The sequence below is a fragment of the Misgurnus anguillicaudatus genome, chromosome 18 (genome assembly GCF_027580225.2).
Source record: "Misgurnus anguillicaudatus chromosome 18, ASM2758022v2, whole genome shotgun sequence".
Taxonomy (NCBI): domain Eukaryota; kingdom Metazoa; phylum Chordata; class Actinopteri; order Cypriniformes; family Cobitidae; genus Misgurnus; species Misgurnus anguillicaudatus.
The window spans coordinates 30,899,526-30,924,550 of NC_073354.2; the positions used below are offsets into that span (position 1 = coordinate 30,899,526).

Sequence of the window (25,025 nt, forward strand, 5' to 3'; positions counted from 1 at the left end):
TGTGCCACCATACTTACTCGTGTCACTACTCATGTAACAGTCTTTAAATAGGAAAAACATGGAAGTGCTTGGTGGCTTCTAAATTCATCCCTGTTTGGATCCTAAGGAATGAATGGGGCTAGGCTAAATGCCAACACGTTCACAAAGCCCTGCACAAAGATCAAGTGCATGCATTGAATAAAGATAGGCATGCACCAACTCATCCAAGCTGAGGTAAGAACATAGTAAAATATTGAAAAACGGTGGTGTTTTCCTTTAAGTGCTTTATTTTTAAGCACTACATGTTTTTCTTGAGATCCGTTGGTAGCATTATGCTGGCAACACAAAATAACAATCTTAATCTTAAAAAGTACCTTGAATGCACCATAAGTCGTGGTGGTAAAGTACTTGGGAGATTCAACAAATTATCAAACAGTTAGTGCAGTGTTTTGAAAAATGACGTTGTAAAAGGCACAACACAAACTTTCAACATTTTATTGTGCAAAGGAAGTTGTAAAATAACAGTTAACTGTCAGTAGCAGTTAACTGGTTCAGTTAAATCAAGGATTAGTTAAAAAAAAATGTTTTTTATTTTCAGCATCAGGCTTACAAAATCTTAAACGATAAACAAATAATCTAATATTTAATTCTTTATTTTAACATTTAATAATTTATCAAAAATTATTTAAATCAAGTGCATAATCAACACAGCACTTACTGTAAACAGTATATAAAAATCGATTACAATCATTTGAAAGTTATTTGATTTTTAAAGTGCTTTTGAATTAGTATTTCATCAATTAATATATCAAAACTTGTCATGTACTGTTCAACCCCAAACCTCCACAGAGAATAAAAGCATAATAATAAAATAATACCAAAAATAAAAAATATTTATCCTGATTAAAACTTTGTAAAAAATTATTGCATTTGCAATTTACTGTAAATAATATACAGTAAATAAAATACTGTTTCTGTAGAAACACCCAGCCCAGTCTTATGGCAGTTAGGACGTATTACAAATGCGTGCAACCACATTTGTACGTTTTTTTATGATCTGCTTTCACCCCTGTGATGTTGAGGTTAAGGGTTGGGTTTCATTAATGTTTTTTAAATTATAATCATATGTTTTTGTATATTTTTATCGTAAAATGTGTACAAATTTTCTGTGAGCAAATAGAGACGCATTACAGTAAATTAAAATTTGGAGGGGAAACTTTGCGTAACTGTTACAACATTACTTAAAATTGCAAAAATGCTTGTTCGGTTGTTTTGATTTTGAGGTGAAACATAACCTGGACACTTTTCCTGAGATTTACCCTTGTATTGTTGTCCTTCATTAAAGGTGCAGTGTGTAACTTTTAGAAGAATCCCTTGACAGAAATGCAATATAATCTACATAACTATATTTTCAGTGGTGTATAAAGACCGTTCATAATGAACCATTATGTTTTTATTATCTTAAAATGAGCCGTTTTTATCTATATACACTGCGGGTCCCCTTACATGGAAGTCGCCATTTTGTGCCGCCATGTTTCTAAAGAAGACCTTAATGGACAAACTTTGCTTACTAAATTTTCTCTGATGGTGAAGTGTTTGTCCTGTGGTGGCTACCGTATGCGTTTCAAAAGCGAGGAATGAGCAGTGGACTGAGCCGTTGGTTGCAATTTGAAACCTTACCACTAGATGCCGCTAAAATTTACACACTGCACCTTTAAAGGTCCCTGATTTGAAAAATCTTCTTAAAATTCTCCACTGACGTAATTTGATTGTCTGTTTGTTTTCACAACACACTCGGCGTAAGACTCTTTATCTAAAAACTGAACAGCACAAACCTGAAGCGTCTGGCAGTAACCCTGGCATGTGACGTTCAAGTCATAACTCACCATGAAGTGGTTAAAATACTCGTGAAAGGCTTTGCTCTGTGGCTGCGCTAACCTAAGGACAAGTTCATGCAAGTTGTGGGGCTGAATGTCATCGATATCAAAAGCTTCCGTCATGATGTATTCCAGCTTCCATTCTGACCTTTTTTCCATGTTTGCTTCTGTGAGATTTAAGTAGTACTGCCAAATATCCTTTACAGGAAGAGACAGAGAGCATTTTTTTGAACCTAAAATGCAACATGTCATTACAATTGACACCACCACTAATCATTCAGAAACAGGAAGTGCTTCAGAAAGAGAAACAGCAGTGGTGTAGTAATGTTAAACAAAATCCCATTTTTATCTATAATAAACCAAAACATTAAGCTTTCAACTAGTCAAAAAAATATTAATGGGCACTATAATTGATGTTAGCATTAATCAAAGTAGTACTTGCTGGCAGGTGGATACTTACCAGTAAACCAAAATCCTGCGGGTTGTACAGATAGGCGCGGACAGCAGGGTTGTTTGAATATGGCTCTGCTAGACTTTTGATGGGTGTCACAGCAGGTGTGACAAATATGGAGTTCACTGGTTTACCTTTGAATGAATGCATGGATGATACATGATTATGACAACTTGCAGCCTTGTGCCAAAACGAAAAACAAAATGTGGTATCCTAGTTTACCATATATGAAAATTCTCTTATAATTTACTCACCATCATACCATACCAGATGTATCTGACTTCCTTTCTTTAGTGCAATAAGTGCACAAACATATTATTTATATTAATATGCTGTTGCCATGTTATTTTCTTATTAGGGGTGCACCGATAAATGTCGATATGGGTGATTCTCACGAAAACTTGGTTTTAAAAATGTCAAGCATGAAAATGTAAAAATTGCTTAAATTTACTTTTTTCCCACCAGACATTGAAAAACAAAGTCTGGAGTAAATGGGAACATTAATTTAAAAACTTTTACTTATCATTTAACATTTTGTAACATAATTTAAAAAATTAGTCCTAAAAAATCTCATTACCGCCAACAGTCAGAAAACATCAACACTGACATATTTTCAAAATGACATGACAAACCTGAAAGAACATAATTTGGAGATTCTGCACATGCATTTAAAATCAAAGTATTATGCTTCTATTAATTAAATTAACATTTAATAAGCATCTGTTGCGGTAATGATAATCAAAATGTCGTGTAAGCATTCTGACAAGACAATATTTCAAATTAACTGTAAAAAATGATCTTACCTGGTAGCCATCTTGAAGTAACTGGTCCATGTGCTTGGTCCCTTAAAATCAAACTTTATTAAAATTCTGTATGTGTGCTTAAACTGTTCTCAAAAAGTGTTGCGGAGGATGAGAACATCAGGCATGGACACATCATTTTCCTAATTTTTCTTCATTATTATTATACATGAATATTCAGTAAAAAAAAATTTCTGTCATCTAAAGTAGTCTAGCAAAACATCCATTTATTTTTTTCTTAATATTTTTGTGTTAATTTGATTAAATTACAACATAACGCATGTTCAAACACAGCCGGACACATTGCGGTAATGAGAATTTCAGCAGAAAATGAGATAAAATTTACAATGATAAATTCTTATGTTGAAATCACACATTGTGCAAGGTAGAACACAGTATTGTGTTAATTCTGATGCTTTTTAATGTTACTATATTACACATTTTAAAGCTAAAATCATTAGTGCCGTGGTGTTTCAATGGTTTCGTGAGAATCACCCATATACACTAATAATACGTGGCCAATAACTATTCTGAATCGCACAGCTGATATTATTCACAGCTAACAGTTATTTTATGTACTACGGCTTTTGATCAGTAAGCCCTTATTGATCTAAATTCGCTGTTAAAGTCATTTATAACATGCATTTGAAAAAAGCAACACTTGTCAAACATAATCATTCTTAAATTGCATGAAAATACATGAAAAGGTTTGAAGAACAGCAATATAAATATATCCATTTCCTGGAGCTGCGTGTTTATGGTTCTTCGTTGTCAGCGCATATTGAGTTTCTGCACGAGAGTGCCCTCTGGCTTTTGGATGTAGCGGCATTTCACCGTAATTCATTACGATGCATAGCAGGTGCACCACTAATTCTTATATGGGAGTTGACATGGTGAAGCTCATATTCATATACTAAAAAGTAAGCCTATAAGCCTATACGTATGTTTTCTCAATGAAATAATACCTTTATTGTTTATTATTAAGCTTATTTAACAACTGATATGTCATGTATCCAATGCAACATAAAGATGGTGGCACATCAATAACCCCGAACATCACTGGTTCTTGCTTGTTCCCGAATTATTGTCACCATTACAGTATTTACCTTTTTTCAATTGAGAAAAGAGAAGTCATGTACATCTGAGATGGCATGAGGGTTAATAAATTATACAAGAATTTGGATTAATCGTTTTAATTGTTTTTGTTTTGTTCCACAGGATAAAGCAATAACGTATAAGTTTAGAATGACACAGGTGGGTGATTCTCACGAAATCCAGATTTAGAAGGTGTCCAGAATCAGAATTTTTAAAAAACCCTTGAAGCCAATTTTTTTTGCACATATAAAATTAAGGTCAGAACTTACTATAACCATTGTGTTTAGAGGATTTAAAAAAAAAGATTCCTATAGAACTCTTTACATTTTTTAGATTATCATTATCAAAAATGATCATTACCGCAACATGATATTACATTAAATATATGCACTTACAAACTCCTGTTTCGGTAATAAGAACTAAAAAGTTGTCTATGTACTATGACAAACAAAAACTTTTATCTGGAGAGAAAAAATAAGAACAGAACTGCTTACCTGGTAGCCATCTTGAGTGTCACAGTCACAACAATTTTTTTTTAAATGTTAGTTCATTGAGGGTTTGTTGCGGAGGATGAGAACATTTTTCTTGGACACATTTATATTCCTTATTATTGTCTCTACATTTTACCAATGATCACCAAACACCACATGTTTCTTTATTGTAAATGTTTATAGTATAACATGCACTGAAGCTTTTTATTTTTTTGATTTTTTAATCATAAATATTTCCATGTCAAAAAACCCAAATCCAGTCATGGACACGTTGCGGTAATGAAAATTTTCCCCTTAAATGTGGAAAAACTAAAAAATTGGTTTGTATAATGTCATTTGAAATCATAGTACATGAAGAGATGTTTGTAACTGTATGCTTCTTGTTTTGATAGCATTTACTTTGCTGATAGCATTACCTCATAAGTCTAATTTCGCGAGAATCACCCAGGTGTGAGCAAATAAGACAGGGGTACCTCATGAAGACCATAGACATCTTATAAAATAATAATAATACATAACATATAAGATGCTTTACCTTGTTGATCCAACAGAACCATTATGCTGTCTCTATGAGTGTGACCGTAGAATTGACCCTGAATGACATCACTGTAGTTGCGAAATATCTTCACTAGTTGTTCGTTGTGGATTTCTCGCATGGCTGTTGTATTTGCAGCATAAGGTAGGTAACCAATTGGGACGTGAGCGATTACATAGACCTCAATGGAAGAGAAGAGAGAGAAATAACAGTCACACATAAATGCTGACATCACTTACATCAGTGGTTCTCAAACTGGGGGGCGCGAGATGGTGCCGGGGGGCCATGTTTTATGATGTTTAATAAAGTACATTAATTTATCATAAACTTAAACCTTAGAAATAAAAGGCTACTAATGAAGAGTACTACTACATTGTTTCATTTAATATGTCAAATTATAAGTTTATAAGGGATTGTTTTGTCAGGGGTTTTTTTAGGGGAGGGGGCGCGAAGATATGCACCTTACATACAGTAAGGGGGGCACTTTTTTGAGAACCACTGAACTACATGGACATACAACTATGCATCAGTTAATTTACAGTCTAATATGATCAGTCAAGTAAGGACTTTTCTTTTAAAATGTAATAAAACATCTCTCAGGTCTCACTTTCTCCATCTTCTGCCTTGACAATTCCAACGTGTCCTGCAGCCATTGAAGCTGCCCGGCGGGGTCGCTCATATTCACTGTCACTTTATTAGGACTGTAGTACAGGTTTGTGTTGAGACTCACAAGACGGAGACCAGGTTTGATCACATGGGAGTAAAAGCCACCTTCATGCAAACAAGCGAGTACAATAAACAGAAACAAATTTAGCTGGCTGAAAATCTATTTAAACAAGCCTGACCTGGGCTGATCTCCCATCATGCACAACCTGCGGTTAGCTGATCAGTTGTACAGTATAAAAAGCATTGCAATAGTAATGCAAAGGTCAAGGGTTTGATTTCCACGAACAAACATACTGATAAATATCTGAGAAAGCACTTTAAGTTGCTTTGGATAATGCGTCTGTCAAATGCCTAAATCCCGCCTGACCAGGTTGAAAGGACTAGAAAACTATAGTGATGGTCGTTTTCGAAGCACTGCTTCATGAGGCTTCGCAACATTTACGAATCTTTTGTTTCGAATCAGTGGTTTGGAGCGTGTTTCAAACTGGCCCAAGTCACGTGATTTTAGCAAACGAGGATTCATTACGTCATAACTGTTTTGACGTTTTGAAAATCCGATGGTTTACCACTAGGGGGAGTTGATCACATGCAGTGTCTAATATGTTTCGGTGAACTCGGGTCAGTTTTATTATAAAAGTTAATAAAACATTTATCCTTCTGACTAATAACACTGCCATTTTGTCTATTTTTTGTTTATAGACAGATTTAATGACAAAAATGTGCATAATTAAAAGGGTAGTTAGTTTTAATGATTTGTTTGCCCTAAATAAAGCTAAAAACACATAATACACTTTTAACTATGTCTTAAGTAAGTAAAATAATTTTTAAAACATATTTTAATGAAAATCTTGCTGAATCAATTTTCAAAGCAATTGGTTCAATTGATTCAAAGCTTCGAAAAGCTTTGTTTCTCCCATCACTAGAAAACTAACTCAGGCTGTGTTTTAATCAGGGCTGGAAATGGCAGACTCTAGTGTAGAGGGGTAATTTTAGATGACTTCTTATATGGGTTTAAAATCACATCACAAGTTTCCCATGTTTTCCTGAGTATTCAAGTCATACAAACTTTAAACAATTTTTAACAAATGTTCCCCTCGAAATTTACTCTACAGACTTCCGCCTCCCCACGTTCCCCCTATTTCCAGCCCTGGTTTTAACTCTATATACAAGGGGTCTCCAACCCTGCTCCTGGTGAGCAACCGTCCTGCAGATTTTAGCTCCAACCAAAGTAGGCGTTGCCTGCCGTCACCATCTTGGCCGCGAGTCACCGCGCATCACTTGCGGATAACCGAAAATGGCTAAAGAGGCGGGACATGGGTGAAGCAAAGGTGGCTGGTTACTGAAACCACGCCCACCTAGCGCGATTCTAGTGACAGCAGTGGCTGTTCAACCGTCACTCATGTGGCCACGCCCTTAATTATGCAAAACTTTATGGCTTAATATAATTTAAATGGATGAAAAAAAATCACACCCCTCACAGGCAAAAATTAGCTATACACACCAAAAACACCTTTTGTACCAAGGCTGTAAACATTATTTTCTACTGTAATTGTCAATTTTAACATGGAGGTCCATGGGAATTGACTCCCTTTTGGAGCCAGTCCCTAGTGGCCAGTCGATGAATTGCAGTTTAAGTCACTTCCTTATTGCCTTCATCAGAGAGATCGGAAATTTGCCCCTCGGTTAGAACTGAAGTCTGGAAGTTCACCAGGAGCAAGGTTGCAGACCCCTGCTATATACAGTAGTAGACAAACCTTGTATATGTAGTATCAAATACGTTACCTTTTAGCAAAGTCGGTACAGCTTCTGGACTTAACCACGGGTGCCAAAGTTGGGTTACAGCATCATAAATCTTATTTTCAGATGTTGGATCCTGATCCTGAAAAGATTTTATGCATTAGAAAATAGTGACAGCAAGGGTTCAGGCATTTGTGCATTTCACGTACAGACCACAACATTGTTAAAACGATCCTAGTTCATACAGAACTGCAAAAACAATAAAAACGCCGTATTATGCATGTCAGACCAGTAGCTGGTATTATTTGAACATGTAATGCTTATGTGCATTTTCACAAATTTACTTTTGTATCATTTACATGCAGGCAATTACGGTATTTGTTTTCTAAAGCTTGCATTTTAAAGTCCCACAAAATGCCACTGTCGGGTAAATTAAAAGCCAAAACTTTTTACATTTTTAGTTGAAAATAGTGTCGTATAAACGGGCCCCTAAAACATATGGCCTTTATTTGAGCCTTGAACTGTGTGTTGCTTTTGTCTTGTATTGAATTAAAAACCCTAGTTGTCGCCCTACTGTTTAATATACCTGTGGCCAGTAGTCATGGTTGCCCAGGGCGGGGTAAACCGGCAATTTCGGGAAGAACTTTTGTATGGTTTGTGTCATATTGGTAATAACATTGATGACAATGTCGGTAGACAGTTCCTCTTTGGGGACATGTGGAGGACTGTCGCTGCAATAAAAAATCCAAATTTTAAATAAAAGATAAAGGGTAAAAATAATGAAAATTTGCTGTTATTTTACTTATGGCTTCTTCAGTAAAACAGTAAAGTGGATTTTTGATTCACTTGTTGATTCATAAAATGTACTCAGGTGCCGTTTCTTTGGGAGTCAAAATAAAGAATATGGTGTACCTTTATTGTTATTAATAATGTTTAGTATATTACACACACAGATTGATTTTTTCACCTCACGAGACTTCAATATATTTTCAAGAGCTGTAGGGGCTTTGGTGACTCAAATTAGTGGCACCCAAGTACTTCTAAACTGTTCTACTGAAGAACAAATATTACCTATATCTGAGGTTAAGTAAAATAACATAACATCAACAAAAGAGCTAACAATTCATATAACATTTTGTATCATACCCTGTCCAGATAATGAACTCAGGCTGTATGTCCACCTGCTTCATATAATCTAATGCTGAAAGAATAAGTTGGTAAGGGGAATCACATAGGAAATCTCCAAACTCCCCAGGATCCAATGCAGGAACGCCCTTGGAGGAAAAACACACTTTGGTATGGTCTTCTGTGACATGGTAGGTAGGATCCAAGTGCAAGTCTGAGATATGCCAGAATTTACCTGGGGTTTACAATGAGGAAGTTAAAAACTACTTAACAATGACATAACACTAGACACAAAACATAATATATGCAACATCACCCATACAGAAAACATTTTAGGGTTATTTAGGAACACCTTGTCAGTGAGATGAATGGAAAATTGTTTACCCCAATTTACCCAATCAAGGATAACATGTTATCAAGAAAGCTTTATAATCAATTATTATATTATAAAATGAAGGAAAATCGTGAGGCAGACACAGGACACTCTCGCACGTGCAACGCACGACAGCACATAATAACACAGTGAAATGTCAATAGAGAAGCCCTGTGAACTCCATAGCCTCTCTGAATGACCAAAATGCAAATGCAAACAAAGTATCTGGGTGCAACAGGGCAAATTCATGAATACAAGCAAACTTTACAGGCAAACCACCTGTGTCAGCTGATGAGGAAACACATGTAACACTTACTTTGCAGGTGTTTAATCCCATTCACCGGCACAGCAAAAGAAACCTGCACGTGTAACACCAAAACCAATCCTATTGTCACGAGTGAAGACATTTCTGACGTTTAACCCGCTTCGTGTCTTTTTGTGTTATTAAACTTCTCTCCTGTAAACTAAAACAGGAAAAACAGCGGCGATCACGTGATCTTCTGCGGTCACGCGCAGATATGGGATATTCTACAAATCTAAAGCCTTCGTCAGTAAATTAAATTTTTCCTCGTTGATATTTTTTTGTTTATTGACATTACGAAGTCTGTTATGGTTTTTATTAAGAACTATTAGTTCCTTTATGTACTATAATTACCTTTATGTATTGTGTTTGTGTCTTAATTGTGTCCTATTTGTTCCCATTCACCAACACATTACCAATAGAGAACCATCATAGTTTCTATATTTAAAACCAATAGAATTTACATTATAACCATTTAATCCATCCACATCTCTAAGATGATTTCAATTGTTTTAAATATATTATGAAAAATGGGGCATTTCACAATAAAGGCGCTTAAACTAACCAATTATGATCCCAAAAACTGTTCTTGAAACACTGTTGGTTATCTTTAAGTCTTATAAATGAACACACAGGTCGTCCTTTTCCTTGCTTCTTTATTAAATATGCATGTTCAGAAATGACCTCAATGACAAAAGTGATTATTCACATATTTCTAGTCCATGCCGTGATAAATTTGGTGCAAAAATTGGCATTAAATCCCATCATATCTGTTGTTGGCCAATGAAGAGGAAGAAATCCTGATGCAATGCTTCCGACTTATGCTTTCTCAAATGTTCTCACAGTCTCTACGCCCTCATAGGTGGCTCTCTAAAAATAAAATTAAAAATCAGTGAACAATATAGTATCATGTCACAAAACAAAATATACAATTTTGCAATTTAAACACATACACTGCAAAAAATGATTTTCAAGAAAAAAAAATGTTTTCATCAAAAGTATTTTTGTCTTATTTTTAGTCAAAATTTCTAAAAATCTTAAATTAAGATGCTTTTTCTTGATGAGCAAAACGACCCAAGAAAATAAGTCTAGTTTTTAGACCAAAAATATACAATTTAAGTGATTTTGTGCATAAAACAAGCAAAAAAAATCTGCCAATGGGGTAAGCTAATTTTTCGTGATTTTTTCTTCAATTTAGTGTTTAAGAAAAATGTTCAAGATTTTTGCTACCCCATTGGCAGATTTTTTTTTTTTTTTTTTTGCTTGTTTTAAGCACAAATTTACTTAAAGTGTATATTTTTTGTCTATAAACTATAGGCTTATTTTCTATTTTTGTCTTGTTTTCAGTAAAAAATATCTACAAATTCTTAAATTGAGATGCTTTTTCTTGATGAGCAAAGCGACCCAAGAAAATAAGTCTAGTTTTTAGACCAAAAATATACAATTTAAGTAAATTTGTGCTTAAAACAAGCAAAAATATCTGCCAATGGGTTGAGAAAAAAAATCCAAAAATAAGTTTTCTTTTTTCTTAAACACTTAATTGAAGCAAAATTTTCTCACCACATTCGCAGATCATTTAGCTTGTTTTAACCACAAGTTCACTTAAATTAAATATTTTTTTTCTAAAAATTAGACTTATTTTCTTAGGTCATTTTGCTCATCAAGAAAATACATTCTAAAAATTCTTAAATCAAGAAATTTTAGATATTTCTACTGAAAATATTAAGTAAGAAAGTCATTTTTTGCAGTGTTGGGACACTTTGACTTTGAGGTGACTGTCAAAAGCTGTCCTATCTCGATTTCACCCTACTGTAAATATAGACCCTTACTGCAACCAGCTTTCCGTCCTTGATCTCCCGGACAAAGGTGGTTTCTTTTCCATCCCACTTCTGCACATGCACCAACTTGTCACCATCCATGACCACAGTGGACTATTAAAAAGCAACACATGAATGTCTATGAAGGCTTTAGTTATCTCTTTATTGTTATTGCGTCGTTCTTAAAAGTTTTTAGAGCTTACTTTACAGTGCCTGCCATCTCCAGTGGTTTCATCAAATTCTTCGCCCAGTTTGAAGGAGATCTCTGAGGTTTTAAGAGTAGTCTGGTTTTTCAAAACAATCTTATCCCCTTCTTTTGAGAGGATAAGCGTGGGTTTAACCACATTTGCAGCTTGTCTTACTGCAAACCCAACACCTTTGAAAGAATCGCATGCATTAAAAACAACTTCACAATAACATGCATTTGAAAATATATGTCATCTTTTCTGATGAACAAGTATTAACCTTATTGCTATTATTAATAGAAACCTACCTAGAGCTTTCAGGTACTCATCAAAGTTATCACTGCTGACCAGTTTCCATGTGCCACAGAATGCTTCTACCATTTTGAGATAGGTTTTTGTAAGTTATAAATACACTTCACTTTGTATGATTTCCTGTTAAAAGCTACATTTTCTTTTTGCAACACATCTTAAATACGTTTCATTGACTAAAAGAGTGGGAGGAGTCAGGGTTCTTACTGGCTCTCTGTAAAAGCTGACATATTTGACTGGTTGTTGAGTTTGTTAAATTTATTAGAAAAGGTTTCAGGACAAACTAGTAAGCATCATATAACCAAAATATATATTTGTCTTTTAACATGCATAATTAAATATAGGTAAAGTATTGGTATTTATGCCTATATAGTTATGAACAACCAGTTAATTTATAGTCATAAACGTAATATAGATATAATATTACGTTATGAAATTAGCCTATGTTATCATTTTTGAATTATTTGATAGTAGGGTAATATTGGTGTCCATTACTGTAACACCATAAAAGAAACCTTTAGTGCCCTCTGCTGGTTACATTGTGACATAAAACTAAAACTACAAAAGCTAAGCACAGGATTTAATGTCATTTTAAAGCACAATCACATTTCATGTGCTTTACAACATAATGACACACTGCAAAAAATTACTTTCTTGAAATATACAATTTAAGTAAATTAAAACTTAAAACAAGCAAAAATATCTGCCAATGGGGTGAGAAAAAAATCTAAAAAAAAGTTTTCTTTTCTTTTTTCACTTAATTTTTTGTCTATAAACTAGACTTATTTTCTTAGCTCATTTTGCTCATCAAGAAAATACATCTTGATTTAATAATTTTAGATATTTCTACTGAAGACAAGACAAAAATACTGAGTAAGAAAGTAATTTTTGCAGTGCATGACCTGGTAAAAAATAATGAAAAAACAAAATGTCCAGACATCTCATTGCAAAAAATGATTGTTGTCTAAATTCTTAAATTAAGATCCTTTTTCTTGATGAGCAAAACGCCCCAAGAAAATAAGTCTAGACATTAGACCAAAAATATCAAACTTAATTGATTTTGTGAATAAAACAAGCAAACAAATCCGCCAATGGGGTAAGCAAAAAAATCTTGAACATTTTTCTTAAACACTAAATTCAAGAAAAATTAGCTTGCCCCATTGGGAGATTTTTTTTTTTTTTTTTTTTTTGTGGTTTTATGCACAAAATCACTTAAATATGATATTTTTTGGTCATTTTTGAAAATTTTTCTTAAACACTAAATTCAAGAAAAATTTGCTGACCGCATTGGCAGATTTTTTTGCTTGTTTTATGCACAAAATCATTTTTCTTAAACACTAAATTCAAGAAAAATGTAAGAAAAATTAGCTTACCCCATTGGCAGATTTTTTTTGCTTGTTTTATGCACAAAATCACTTAAATATTATATTTTTTTGGTCATTTTTGAACATTTTTCTTAAACACTCATTCAAGAAAAATTAGCTTACCCCATTGCCAGATTGTTTTGCTTGTTTTATGCACAAAATCTCTTTTATATATATAAATTTTATTTTTGGTCTAAAAACTAGACTTATTTTTTTGAGTCGTTTTGCTCATCAAGAAAAGGCATCTTAATTTAAGAATTTTGGGATATTTTTACTGAAAACAAGACAAAATACTAAGATTTTTTTTCTTGAAAATCATTTTTTGCAGTGTAGTTTTTGTCTTGTTTTCAGTATAGAAATATAAAAAAATTATTAAATCAAGATGTATTTTCTTGATGAGCAAAATGACCACAGAAAATAAGTCTAGTTTATAGACAAAAAAGATACAATTTAAGTGAATTTGTGCTTAAAACAAGCAAAATTATCTGCCTATGGTGTGCAAAAATTTTGCTTAAATTAAGTGTTTAAGAAAAAAGAAACTTATTTTTAGATTTTTTCCTCACCCCATTGGCAGATATTTTTGCTTGTTTTAAGTTTAAATTTACTTAAATTTTATATTTTTTGTCTATAAACTAGACCTATTTTCTTAGGTCATTTTGCTCATTAAGAAAATGCATCTTAATTTTAGAATTTTTAGATATTTGTCCTGAAAACAAGACAAAATACTAATAAGAAAGTCATTTTTTGCAGTGCATGATCTGGAAAAATAATAAAAAAAAAATGTCACCCTGTCTGTGAAATCCAGACATCTCATAATCTAAAGTTTAATTGGAATCACTGATTTCAATCTTGACATGATATATTAAATATATCAAGGTTATATTTTTACAAAATGTTCTTTACATTATATCAGATGATTTTATATAGAAAATAATGAATCACAAAAATGACTTTTAACAGAGAGGGTTATTCCTAATTAAATCACAGCATCCATAAGGGTAATAAAGTAAAGAAAGATAGACAAGTATCCACAATCATAACTTTAATATGATTTCAGAATGAAATGAGCACAAATGTTTGCAAAAATAACAATCAGATTTCAGCTTACAGACGTCAACATCGAACAGTTGTTCACAGTTGTTGTTACACGCACAATGAAAGGCTTTTAAACAAAACTAGCAAATATAATGTACAATTCTCTATTTACAAGAAGAAAATAGATTTCATGTTATTAAGCACTGAATCATATCCTCGGGCTAAAATGTCACCATTTTTACCATAAAAAACACAGATGTGGTAGTGTTGTACAAGGACAGACACATATTGTAAGATAAAAAACTTTACTTACATCACCAAATGGAATGCATTTACTTTTTTTGTGCAAAAAGAGACATTTTTGCCACTATGCATCAGCATTCAGAGGTGGTCTCAAAAGAAAATGTTTCTTTCTGAAATAGGAAAGCAAGTCCTATTTCATACAGCTGACTGTTATGAAAAATTGTGACAGTGAGCCTTTGGGCAAAAGTCAAACAAAGCCATCGAGTTGTGAAATGAACTATGGTATTTGTAAAACAACACTTCGAATGAATTCTTGACGTAGGAAAGAGTTGTTTCTCACTGGCCCATATCTGACTGTCCATCTTGATGTTGCATAGCACAGAGTGTAACAGTTGTCTGGTCAATGGGGCAGGATTGGAGGCAGGTCACATGAGAGTCTCTAATGAGGTCCAATCAATCACTGTTGGATCGAGTTATGAACCCTCTGCTTTCGGTTCCTCTGTGGTCTCTTTATGTGAATCAGCTGAGGATGAGCTCTCTCCCCCCTGTTCTCCATCATCTGTTAAACAACCAGCATGGTGCATTTATTAAATGCAATGAACTAAATTTATTTATCATAGAAATAGTACAAATAGAGAAAGCTCACGTTGTTCAAAACATTTAGGGTCATTTAGGGTCATGCGGCATGCATGGACCATGATTCTGTCCATTTAATTTTGTGTTCTGTATACTCTTAAAAATAAAGACATTTTTGACTAAATGGTTCCATAAAGAACCTTTTCTGTTTTACAAAAAGTTCTTTATGGTGAAAGTTCTTTAGATTTTAAAAGGTAAGAAAGAAATGAGGACTGAATGATTTTTTAGGGGTGATTCACATATCGCGTCTTTTGCGCGATCAAGTTCGTTATTTCAAATGTAGGCGTGCGGTATGCACGCTCATAACGGAAGCGGCGCGCAAATTGTTTTCCGGCGTGTCCACACCCCATCGAGTTAAAAACATTTAAACTTTTCAGAATGCCGCAAGCGCAACGCAGGTCATGTGACAATAACCAATCAACGGTTGCGTTTTCCGGGTGCGCCTGCACCGGATCGAGTAAAAACATTTCAACTTTTCAGAATGCCACACACGCACCGCAGGTCATGTGACAAGAATCAATCAACGGTTGCGTTTTCCGGGCACACCTGCACCGGATCGAGTTAAAAACATTTCAACTTTTCAGAATGCTGCAAGCGCACCGCAGGTCATGTGACAAGAACCAATCAACGGTTGCGTTTTCCAGGTGCGTCTGCACCGGATCGAGAATGCCACAAGTGCACCGCAGGTCATGTGACAAGAACCAATCAACGGTTGGGTTTTCCGGGCACGTCTGAACCGCATCGAGTTAAAAACATTTCAACTTTTCAGAATGCCGCAAGCGCACCGCAGGTCATGTGACAAGAACCAATCAACGGTTGCGCTTTCCGTGCGCGTCTGCACCGGATCAAGTTCAAAACATTTCAACTTTTCAGAATGCCGCAAGCGCACCGGAGGTCATGTGACAAGAACCAATCAACGGTTGCATTTTCCATGCGCGTCTGCACCGGATCGAGTTAAAAACATTTCAACTTTTCAGAATGCCGCAAGCGCACCGCAGGTCATGTGACAAGAACCAATCAACGGTTGCGTTTTCCAGGTGCGTCTGCACCGGATCGAGAATGCCACAAGTGCACCGCAGGTCATGTGACAAGAACCAATCAACGGTTGGGTTTTCCGGGCACGTCTGAACCGCATCGAGTTAAAAACATTTCAACTTTTCAGAATGCCGCAAGCGCACCGCAGGTCATGTGACAAGAACCAATCAACGGTTGCGTTTTACGGGCGCGTCTGCACGGTATTGAGTTAAAAACTTTTCAACTTTTCAGAATGCCGCAAGCGCACCGCAGGTCATGTGACAAGAACCAATCAACGGTTGCGTTTTCCGGGACCGTCTGCACCGGATCGAGTTAGGAGCATTTCAACTTTTAATAATGACGCAAGCGCACCGCAGGTCATGTGACAAGAACCAATCAACAGTTGCGTTTTCCGGGCGCGTCTGCACCGGATCGAGTTAAAAACATTTCAACTTTTCAGAATGCCGCAAGCGCACCGCAGGTCATCTGACAAGAACCAATCAACAGTTGCATTTTCCGGGCGCGTCTGCACCGGATCGAGTTAAAAACATTTCAACTTTTCAGAATGCCGCAAGCGCACCGCAGGTCATCTGACAAGAACCAATCAACAGTTGCGTTTTCCATGCGCGTCTGCACCGGATCGAGTTAAAAATATTTCAACTTTTCAGAATGCCGAAAGCGCAGCGCAGGTCATGTGACAAGAACCAATCAACGGTTGCGTTTTCCAGGCGCGTCTGCACCGGATCGAGTTCAAAACATTTCAACTTTTCAGAATGCCGCAAGCGCACCGCAGGTCATGTGACAAGAATCAATCAACGGTTGCATTTTCCGGGTGCGTCTGCACCGGATCGAGAATGCCGCAAGCGCACCGCAGGTCATGTGACAAGAACCAATCAACGGTTGCGTTTTCGGGGCGCTCCTGCCCAGATCGATTTAAAAACATTTCAACTTTTCAGAATTGCGCAAGCGCACCGCAGGTCATGTGACAAAAACCAATCAACGGTTGCGTTTTCCGGGTGCGTCTGCACCGGATCGAGAATGCCGCAAGCGCACCGCATGTCATGTGACAAGAACCAACCAACGGTTGCGTTTTCCGGGCGCGTCCGCACCGCATTGAGTTAAAAACATCTCAACTTTTCAGAATGCCGCAAGCGCATTGCATGTCATGTGACAAGAACCAACCAACGGTCGCGTTTTCCGCACGGTTTTAGATGCGAAATGTGAACCGCCCCTAAAGGGACCAAAAATGGGTCTTCTATGGCATCACGGTGAAGAACCTTTCAAGCACCTTTATTTTTAAGAGTGTACCAGAAAGTCATATGGATTTGGAACAAAATTGTTGTTTACAGTCAGTTTATATTTTTCGGTGACCTATTCCTTTAAACTCACTGTTTTATCCAAAGCAAACAATAAACAATTTATATAGACTTTTATAAGTTAATGTAAATTTGGCAGTGTAAATCATTAACATGTTTTTTTTTTTTTTGCTATGAAAATGAGCAAATCAAACATTCGAAACTGAAATGAGAGGAAGCACACCAACCTTGAACCCTGGCTGTACAAAATGTTTTTTTCATTTTGTAGGACAAATAAAAGTGACCACTAGAGGGCAGAAGAACCAGTCTACTTTTCAACAGGGCCCAATAACAGCACATTAGAGATAAACAGTACGCCAGGCTTAGTATTTTATATTCACCTGTATAAATAATGCATGATGTGAAATAAAGTATGGATCCTTTTTGTGAGCAAGGGCTAGCACAATGGATAAAACAATCTGGAGGACTACTTTTTTGATATAATCTACTCAAAACGTTTTGTTTTACTTGTTGGTTTTATTTTATCTTACTTGTTGCTATGTTAACATATATAAAAGGAGCCAAGCTAATATAAAAAAATATGTAATAAATTGGGCTGGGAATAGATTAATCAAGATTAATCTCATGCAAACTAAAAGTAATTTTTTTGAATAACATATGAGTTTATGCTGTGTGTAATTATTATGTATATATAAATACACACACATTCATGTATGTATTTAAGAAACATTTACATGTGTATATATATTTATTTATATTTTTATATATTCTATATTATATATAAAAAAATATAAATAAAACATTTCAGCACAAACTCATATATTATGCAAAAAAATACTTTTATTTTGTATGCGATTAATCTAGATTAATGCCCAGCCCTAGTAATAAATAAATATTAAAATTGAGGCTATTAATAGAATGTGTTTTGGCGGGCAACACAGGTACCTTTAGCAGATACCAGGTCTGAGGAATGGGTACTTCTGACAGCATCTTATATGACAGACTAATCACACAGAAGCATTTACGTAAGAGTTTGAGGAAAATGTATACCTTTAATGACAGAGTGCTTTATTGTACAGGGGTAAGTGCCTTTTAAGAGAGGCACTCCAGTCAATCACAGCTGCATGCTTTGGTGAGCTACTGACAAAACCTAAACATTAAAATGTGTATGTTGGCACATTTTACCATCACTGGTGGATAAGACTTTACTTACTTTACAGACTTAAAGTAGTTTGCATAAAGTATAAATGTCATTGCATTAGACAATAAAATATCAACAAGTGGCATCTGCAAACAAGTGAAGCTCCTTCTTCTTGCAGAGGCATCCACGTTTACATTTATGCATTTGGCAGATGCTTTTATCCAAAGTGAATTACAGTGTTTTCAAGCTATACATTATCAGATTGTGTGTGTGTTCCTGGGATCAAACCCATGACTTTTGCATGTGCAACTTTTACAAACGTTTTTTGAGTAACCCAAGGTTATTTTTGGTGGATGCATGAAATGAGTTCCTCTTAAACCCACAATATGTAAGATTTTGTAATAAAATAGCTGTTGTGCTTTGCAGCAAATTTATTAAGATGACATAAAATAATGTGATCAAACATACAGGTAAAAACAGTAATTCATTACCTCATCCATACACATGATTAGCGAATTTTATATGTCTCTGAATGGTGAAAACTATCGCTGCATCCGAAACCAAAGTAGTGCTTTTCGCCTAGTATAGTATAGAAGTAGGCGGTTTCGGACGCAGCAAATATCTCCCATAGTTCCACTCTCCTATAAAACATCATTAAAGGCGGGGTGCACGATCTCTGAAAGCCAATGTTGACATTTGAAATCACCTAAACAAACACGCCCCTACCCCAATAGAATCTGGACCTTCTTCGGTAGACCAGCTCCACACAAAAGCAACCCAGGCAACAATGTTGGTTAGTAGACACGCCCCTTACTGCTGATTGGCTACAAGTGTGTTTTGGTACTCGGCCCGACTCCCTTTTGCAAAGTGCTTTTCAAAAATCATGCACCCCGCCTTTAAGCTTCGCCTTTGTTATTTTGTTATTGTGTAATAGCGACCTCTAGTGGTGAAAATCTACATATCGTGGCTTTAAGTCTAATATGCTGGCATTGATGCATTTTAATTAGTGACTTAAGTGCCCCCTCTACTTTTTGGGGATAGAGAAAGATAACGAGCAGCACATGACGTACCTCCCACCGAAAGCTCGGCTAGTTTATTAGGCAGGTCTCCGGCTCCAGGACCAGCCGTGGAACCTAAAATGTCCGGCAATGCATTCCTCCGACCGGTCCTGCCTGTGGCTGCAAAGTCAGAGACGACAGGTTCCACATCAGTCATCTCTGGTGCTCCTCATAACATCATCTGAAAATAAAAGAAAGTGGTTCAAAACACATTTAAATTGACATTTTAGTTCAGTTTCAAGATATCTTACACTCGAAAAAGGCTGGCTTGTTTCAAGTCATTGTTGGGTAAAATTAGTGGCGGCCGGTGACTTCTTTTTTCGAGGGCGCTCAATGCGAAGTTCATCACAACATGTATGTAGCCCGTCATGTTTGTGATTTGTAATTTCAAAATATGTGTTCTGCGCGTCGAGGGATCCTGTGTGCATTACTTGTCTTGTCAAAATAAGTGCCTGCTGCAGATGCGTCTAAAGGATTAATGATAAAAGAGACGCTCACGTTTGCCAGATACTTGTATAATCTCATGCCTAATCAGAGTTAACTGTTAAGGGAGTGTCTTGCGTGTATTTTGTGAACGTGAGCGTCTCTTTTATCATAAACGGTTTTGACGCGTGTGCAGCAGGCACTTATTTTGACAAAACACGTGATGCACATGGTTCACATGACACAACAAATTTTTTTTTTGAAAAAACCAGCAACACACATGACACTCCAAACACTTGTTTTAAAATTGCGCTCCTCAGATGAGCATTCACGAGCCTCCAATGGATAATGTGCATACTGTAACTACCTAACTGTTGGTTTAAATTAACCAAAAACTGTTCTGGCACTGTCCCAGTGTACACACTGTATGGGACACCTAAGTTTAAGGAATACATAATAATTTAATATATTCATCATTAATACCCTATAACACTAATATCCTATTATAAATATCTTGACAACCTATATATCATTGAAAAGCTCTAAGAAAGCTCTAGTTTTCATATTTTTAAGCCTTTTTGCATAATTAATAAAGCATTGACAGCAATTTTTTAATTTGTGACAAAAGTGTGCAGAAAACCAGTGACCCCTATTGGCTTTTGTTGGTAAATCCCTAAACTTTAACTTGAATTTTGGATCAATACTAGTTTAGACTTATGGCTTTATTTGTATAGCATTTTGGGCCATTTTCATATAAAATATATTTACTTTATTTAATATATTTTATTTATTAAAATCAACTTAAATTGCTATATCTATTTTACATCTGATACCGATTAAAAGCAGATGTATTGGCGTGTCCTTATCACTGCCGCCTTAAATTTTTATGTTGAATCAAATCAGATTTAAGTCATTTCAACTTACTTTTATTTTTCTTGACTAGAGATGAGTTGTTATAACTACAGATGAGTTGTTATGAATTTTTTTCAACTATATTTTATAAGTTGTAGCAACTCATCTCTTGTCAAGATAAATAAAAGTTAGTTGACATGACTTGTGTATCTGAGTTCATTGAACAAAAAAATTTAAGGCAGCAAAGATTTTTTACAGTGTAGTGTACAGCATTAGTTTCCATATTCATTACCTTTTCATCTTCTATATAGTTAGTTCACCTATGACCATTTTGTCATTAACCTTTCCTGATTGTTATTTCAAACTCGCTTTATACTCACTTTTGACTTTGTACATCAACTTAAAACCCACAATTTGTAAGCCTAAAACGCCATCGCCCTCGGCACTGCCAAACCTAGACTAAATGAGCAAGCAGGATTAATAATATGCATCCTCCATCACTGTCACAATTTCTTCTCCACTGCATTTCTTACATTTTTGTCTTCTCCAAACCGAATCAGCAACTGCACTTGCTCAGCATGCACATTGCCGAATTTTTTCATGACACCACCCCAACCAGCATAAAAAACAAGCATATGGCTTCTTCCCCCATTGCACTTTTACTTAAAATCCCAGCAATTACTTTCCCTGCACCACGTTCCTTCATCCACACCATAGATGATGGATTGAGTTTGAGGAATCTGGACAGCATCCCAACTGAGATATACACTGTGTCAGAGTGGATTACAAATAACATTCATTGCGCTGGCAGTACAAGACAGAGTTTCCAACTGCTTGGCAATGCCTACAAACACCAGATACACTTGGCTGGCCTTTATTTAGTGTTAAGAGAGAGGACTGTTAAATTAGACATTGTTGAATGTACAAATACTGTAGACCTTATCCAAACATTCTATGAAAATATAATCTTGATATCTTTAATACTGACTGAGTAAGGTCATGTCAAAGTCAAATCAATGAGTGAAATGAAACTTTGATGCTCCTAATCTCCTAATAAGATTATGAGACTTTAACCTGCATTTAAAGGAAAACACCACAGTTTTTCAATATTTTATATAACATCAACTTTGATGTAATTAATACATACCTATCTTTATTCAATGCATGCACTTAATCTTTGTACAGCGCGTCGTAAATGTGTTAGCATTAGTGTTGAGCGATATGCCCCATTTTGAGATTGTCCTATCTTCAGCCTCTGAGATCGCTGATACACAATATGATGATAATAATAATAATAACCATCGCCAACTATCATCATAAAAGCCTGCTATTGGCGATATGTCTGACAATCGTCGATACGGCATTCTATCGTCTATCGGCACAACCCTAGTTAGCATTTAGTCTGGCCCTGTGGCGTAGCGTCTGGGCATGCAGGTTATGCACGTGCAAATGGGTCCAGGCCAATAGGGGGCCCGCCCCAGCTTTTAATAAAAAAAAAATTTATTTAATTTTTATTTGTGGCCGCAATAAATATATTTTTGTATGAATATCAAGTGTAGTTATTACTTATTTCTACATAATTTCTCATTTTTCCGTCATTTCTTGTTTGTGTTTATTTATTTTTTTTGCACTCAGCAGCTGCCGTAGACACCTACCCCATCATTTTTTTTTTACATGACGTATCGCCGCGCCCAAAAAAAAGAAAACACAGTGTGAAAGGTTATTATAACGGCTATCTACATGAACATTAAGGATGGACAAATATAAACATAAAAGTGGGGCCTTAAAGAGAAAAAAAGAAGGCGGAGAAGTTATTCACGAGTCAAAAACTACCCAAAACATTTCATTTTTCTTTATTTAAATCTACCCTTTAAAGTAAAAAAGTAATTTAAAAATATTTGGCTTCATTATTAAAAGTATATGTTGTTAACAGTCCTGCACACCACAGTTAACAGTGCCAACGTGCAAGGTTGGGGGGGCTTTGGCTTAAGGGGGCCCGCATATTTTTTTGCATATGGGCCCGGGACTGACTTGCTACGCCACTGGTCTGGCCCCATTCATTACTTAGGATCCAAACAGGGATGAATTTAGAAGTGAAAGGGCACTTAGTTTGCAACACTTCGACCTCGGTGCGCAGTAACATCATCACTCCTGACTACTCCCCCTTTCGCTCAACTTCCGTCAATATTACTGCGCCCCAGATCGAAGTGCTGCAAACTAAGTTCTCTTCCGTCATACAATATAGTATTATTTTATTACTTAAAAAATCGTCACGTTTTATTTTGTGCCGCCATATTTACTCATGTAACTACTCATGTAACAGTCTTTAAATAGGGAAAACATGGAAGTGTTTGGTGGCTTCTAAAGTCATCCCTGTTTGGATCCTAAGGAATGAATGGGGCTAGGCTAAATGCTAACACATTCACGACGTGCTGTACAAAGATGAAGGGCACACATTGATTAAAGATAGGTATGTATTCATTTGTCCAAGTTAAGGTAAGAACATAGCAAAATATTGAAAAACGGTGGTGTTTTCCTTTAACAGACAGGTTCACTAATGTGGCTACAGATTTTGGTGACAAATTCCACCAAAGCATAAGAATTCGCTTATCGGATGAAAAGAAATGTCAGAACCCAAAAACAAGTTTGTTGTGTGGTAATATCAGGGGAAGTTTAGTGTCATATTCAGCCTGATCTTACCAGAATTCGCACATATTTTATGAGTTAACTAATTAATGTGTGTGCAAATTGTTAATCATGCAAAAAAAAAAACGTTAGCATAAAAACAACAACGAAACTCCACCCCTAACCCTAACGTCACAGGGGTCAAGGCAAATCTTACAAAAATGTATGAATGTGGTCATACAAATATGAATTAGCCACCTCGTACGAATTGCCGTGAGATAGCGTTGTCCTATAAAAAATTTAAAAAATAAAACAATAGCGGGTTTTTCTGGGCAGTAACCCGGATGCGCAGTTATTGTGGAGGCACTCGATGTAAACAACTGAATGGAGTACAATGGAGTATTGTGCGCTTGGGATACTTTAAGTGAATGAAGCCATGTCTAAACCACAGAAAAGCTCATCAAAACGCTTCCAAGATGCAAAGGCATATAGAGAAGGACTTGGACCACAAGAAAAGTGTGTATTAGTACATGTATGCAAAAGGTACAAACCCCAAAGTAAACGATGGCGCGAGTTATCATCTCCAACGTAAATCTCTTTTCTTGGACCACAACAAACACACAGATTGTAGGCAACAGTTTACTTCCTGGGATTGGTGATGTAGACAAGACCGACATCATTCCCATAATATCATAATTCCTCCCACTTCAGACTCACAGCCTGTAAGTTAACTCCATTAGCATTGCATTGTGAGCAAATCTTTCAAACATGGTAAGGAGCGTCACATTTCTGGCTGACGTCAGAGGTATTCAGGCCAATCACATTGTACCGATAAGCTGGCCAATCAGGGACACAGAGTTTTCAAATCTGTGCGTTTCAGGAAGAGAAATCTGGAGCTACAAAAATGTACGGTATGTGGAAAATAATGTGTTTTTTAACCAAAAACCACGCAAACACATTGTATTATACCAAATACACGAAATAACGCTGTTTTTAGCAATAAAGTAGGTTCCCTTTAAAGAATAAAGCACATTTATACGGTGATATCAAAAGCCTTTATTGCAGGGTAAATACATTTCTGCAAAACTGCCTGTACTTTTCTATTCTCCAAAAAATCTATACAGCCAGCCCGACTGAATCCATTATAATACATCTGATGGCTCTACAGCAGTTTAATCATAAAGATTTCCCATCCAGCGCTGTCATGCTTGCCTCTAATATAATCAAAACATCACTTTTGCTAATGGGATCAACTCAGATGGGTTTAAAGGACAAGTTCGGTATTTTACACTTAAAGCCCTGTTTTCAGATTGTTTATGATGAAATAGAACGGTTTTGACTGAAATTTGGACATATGATGCTGGCCCGAGAATTTTCGGGTGTTTGATGTATCAGCTCCCACCTCTACAATGGCCGGATAGGTGCGCTGGAACAATCCTTCCAAAAATGCATTAAACATTGGTTTACAAAGACGTGAAACTCACCGAGTGGTCAGGGGTGTTCACTGATATGCTCCCACAAAAATCGCTGCAAAAGATGCTTTCCAACAGGTGTTTTAGCATTCGTTGTAAACTTGT

The 25,025-nt window shown here is 35.9% G+C and overlaps 3 protein-coding genes across 4 annotated transcripts in view; all 3 read right to left on the minus strand.

Moving 5' to 3' along the window:
• Positions 1–460: 460 nt before the first annotated feature.
• On the minus strand, positions 461–9,634 carry smpdl3a (sphingomyelin phosphodiesterase acid like 3A). The gene is made up of 8 exons (XM_055186778.2): positions 9,446–9,634; positions 8,778–8,991; positions 8,218–8,362; positions 7,677–7,773; positions 5,836–5,999; positions 5,229–5,409; positions 2,317–2,441; positions 461–2,054 (listed from the first exon to the last, which is right to left on the minus strand). The coding sequence occupies exons 1-8, from the start codon at positions 9,534–9,536 to the stop codon at positions 1,722–1,724; spliced, it is 1,350 nt and encodes a 449-aa protein (XP_055042753.2). The 5' UTR covers positions 9,537–9,634; the 3' UTR covers positions 461–1,721.
• Positions 9,635–10,069: 435 nt separating this feature from the next.
• fabp7b (fatty acid binding protein 7, brain, b) overlaps positions 10,070–25,025 on the minus strand; it is a 425,484-nt gene continuing 410,528 nt past the window's right edge. Inside the window, exons 2-5 of the mRNA XM_055187095.2 lie at positions 11,741–11,816; positions 11,451–11,623; positions 11,260–11,361; positions 10,070–10,300 (exon numbers count right to left, since the gene is read on the minus strand). Coding sequence (XP_055043070.1) covers positions 10,250–10,300; positions 11,260–11,361; positions 11,451–11,623; positions 11,741–11,813 — 399 coding nt within the window. The 5' untranslated portion in view covers positions 11,814–11,816 and the 3' untranslated portion in view covers positions 10,070–10,249. The remainder of the gene's footprint in view (positions 10,301–11,259; positions 11,362–11,450; positions 11,624–11,740; positions 11,817–25,025) is intronic.
• The window catches only part of pkib (protein kinase (cAMP-dependent, catalytic) inhibitor beta), a 43,319-nt gene continuing 32,426 nt past the window's right edge, over positions 14,133–25,025 (minus strand). For both annotated transcript variants that reach the window (XM_055185287.2, XM_055185286.2), the window contains 2 exons: positions 19,561–19,729; positions 14,133–14,942 (listed from right to left, as the gene is read on the minus strand). In XM_055185287.2, the coding sequence (XP_055041262.1) occupies positions 14,857–14,942; positions 19,561–19,705 (231 nt within the window). In that variant the 5' untranslated portion in view covers positions 19,706–19,729 and the 3' untranslated portion in view covers positions 14,133–14,856. The remainder of the gene's footprint in view (positions 14,943–19,560; positions 19,730–25,025) is intronic.

What these genes read in the sequence shown, in the direction of transcription:
- smpdl3a (XM_055186778.2), bottom strand. Translation starts at nt 9,536, where the DNA reads ATGTCTTCACTCGTGACAATAGGATTGGTTTTGGTGTTACACGTGCAG. An exon ending in TGTACCGACTTTGCTAAAAG is followed by an intron (nt 6,000 to 7,676) that starts GTAACGTATTTG and finishes GTTTGCATGAAG; the next exon opens with GTGGCTTTTACTCCCATGTG. An exon ending in CAAGGCAGAAGATGGAGAAA is followed by an intron (nt 5,410 to 5,835) that starts GTGAGACCTGAG and finishes TCTTCCATTGAG; the next exon opens with GTCTATGTAATCGCTCACGT.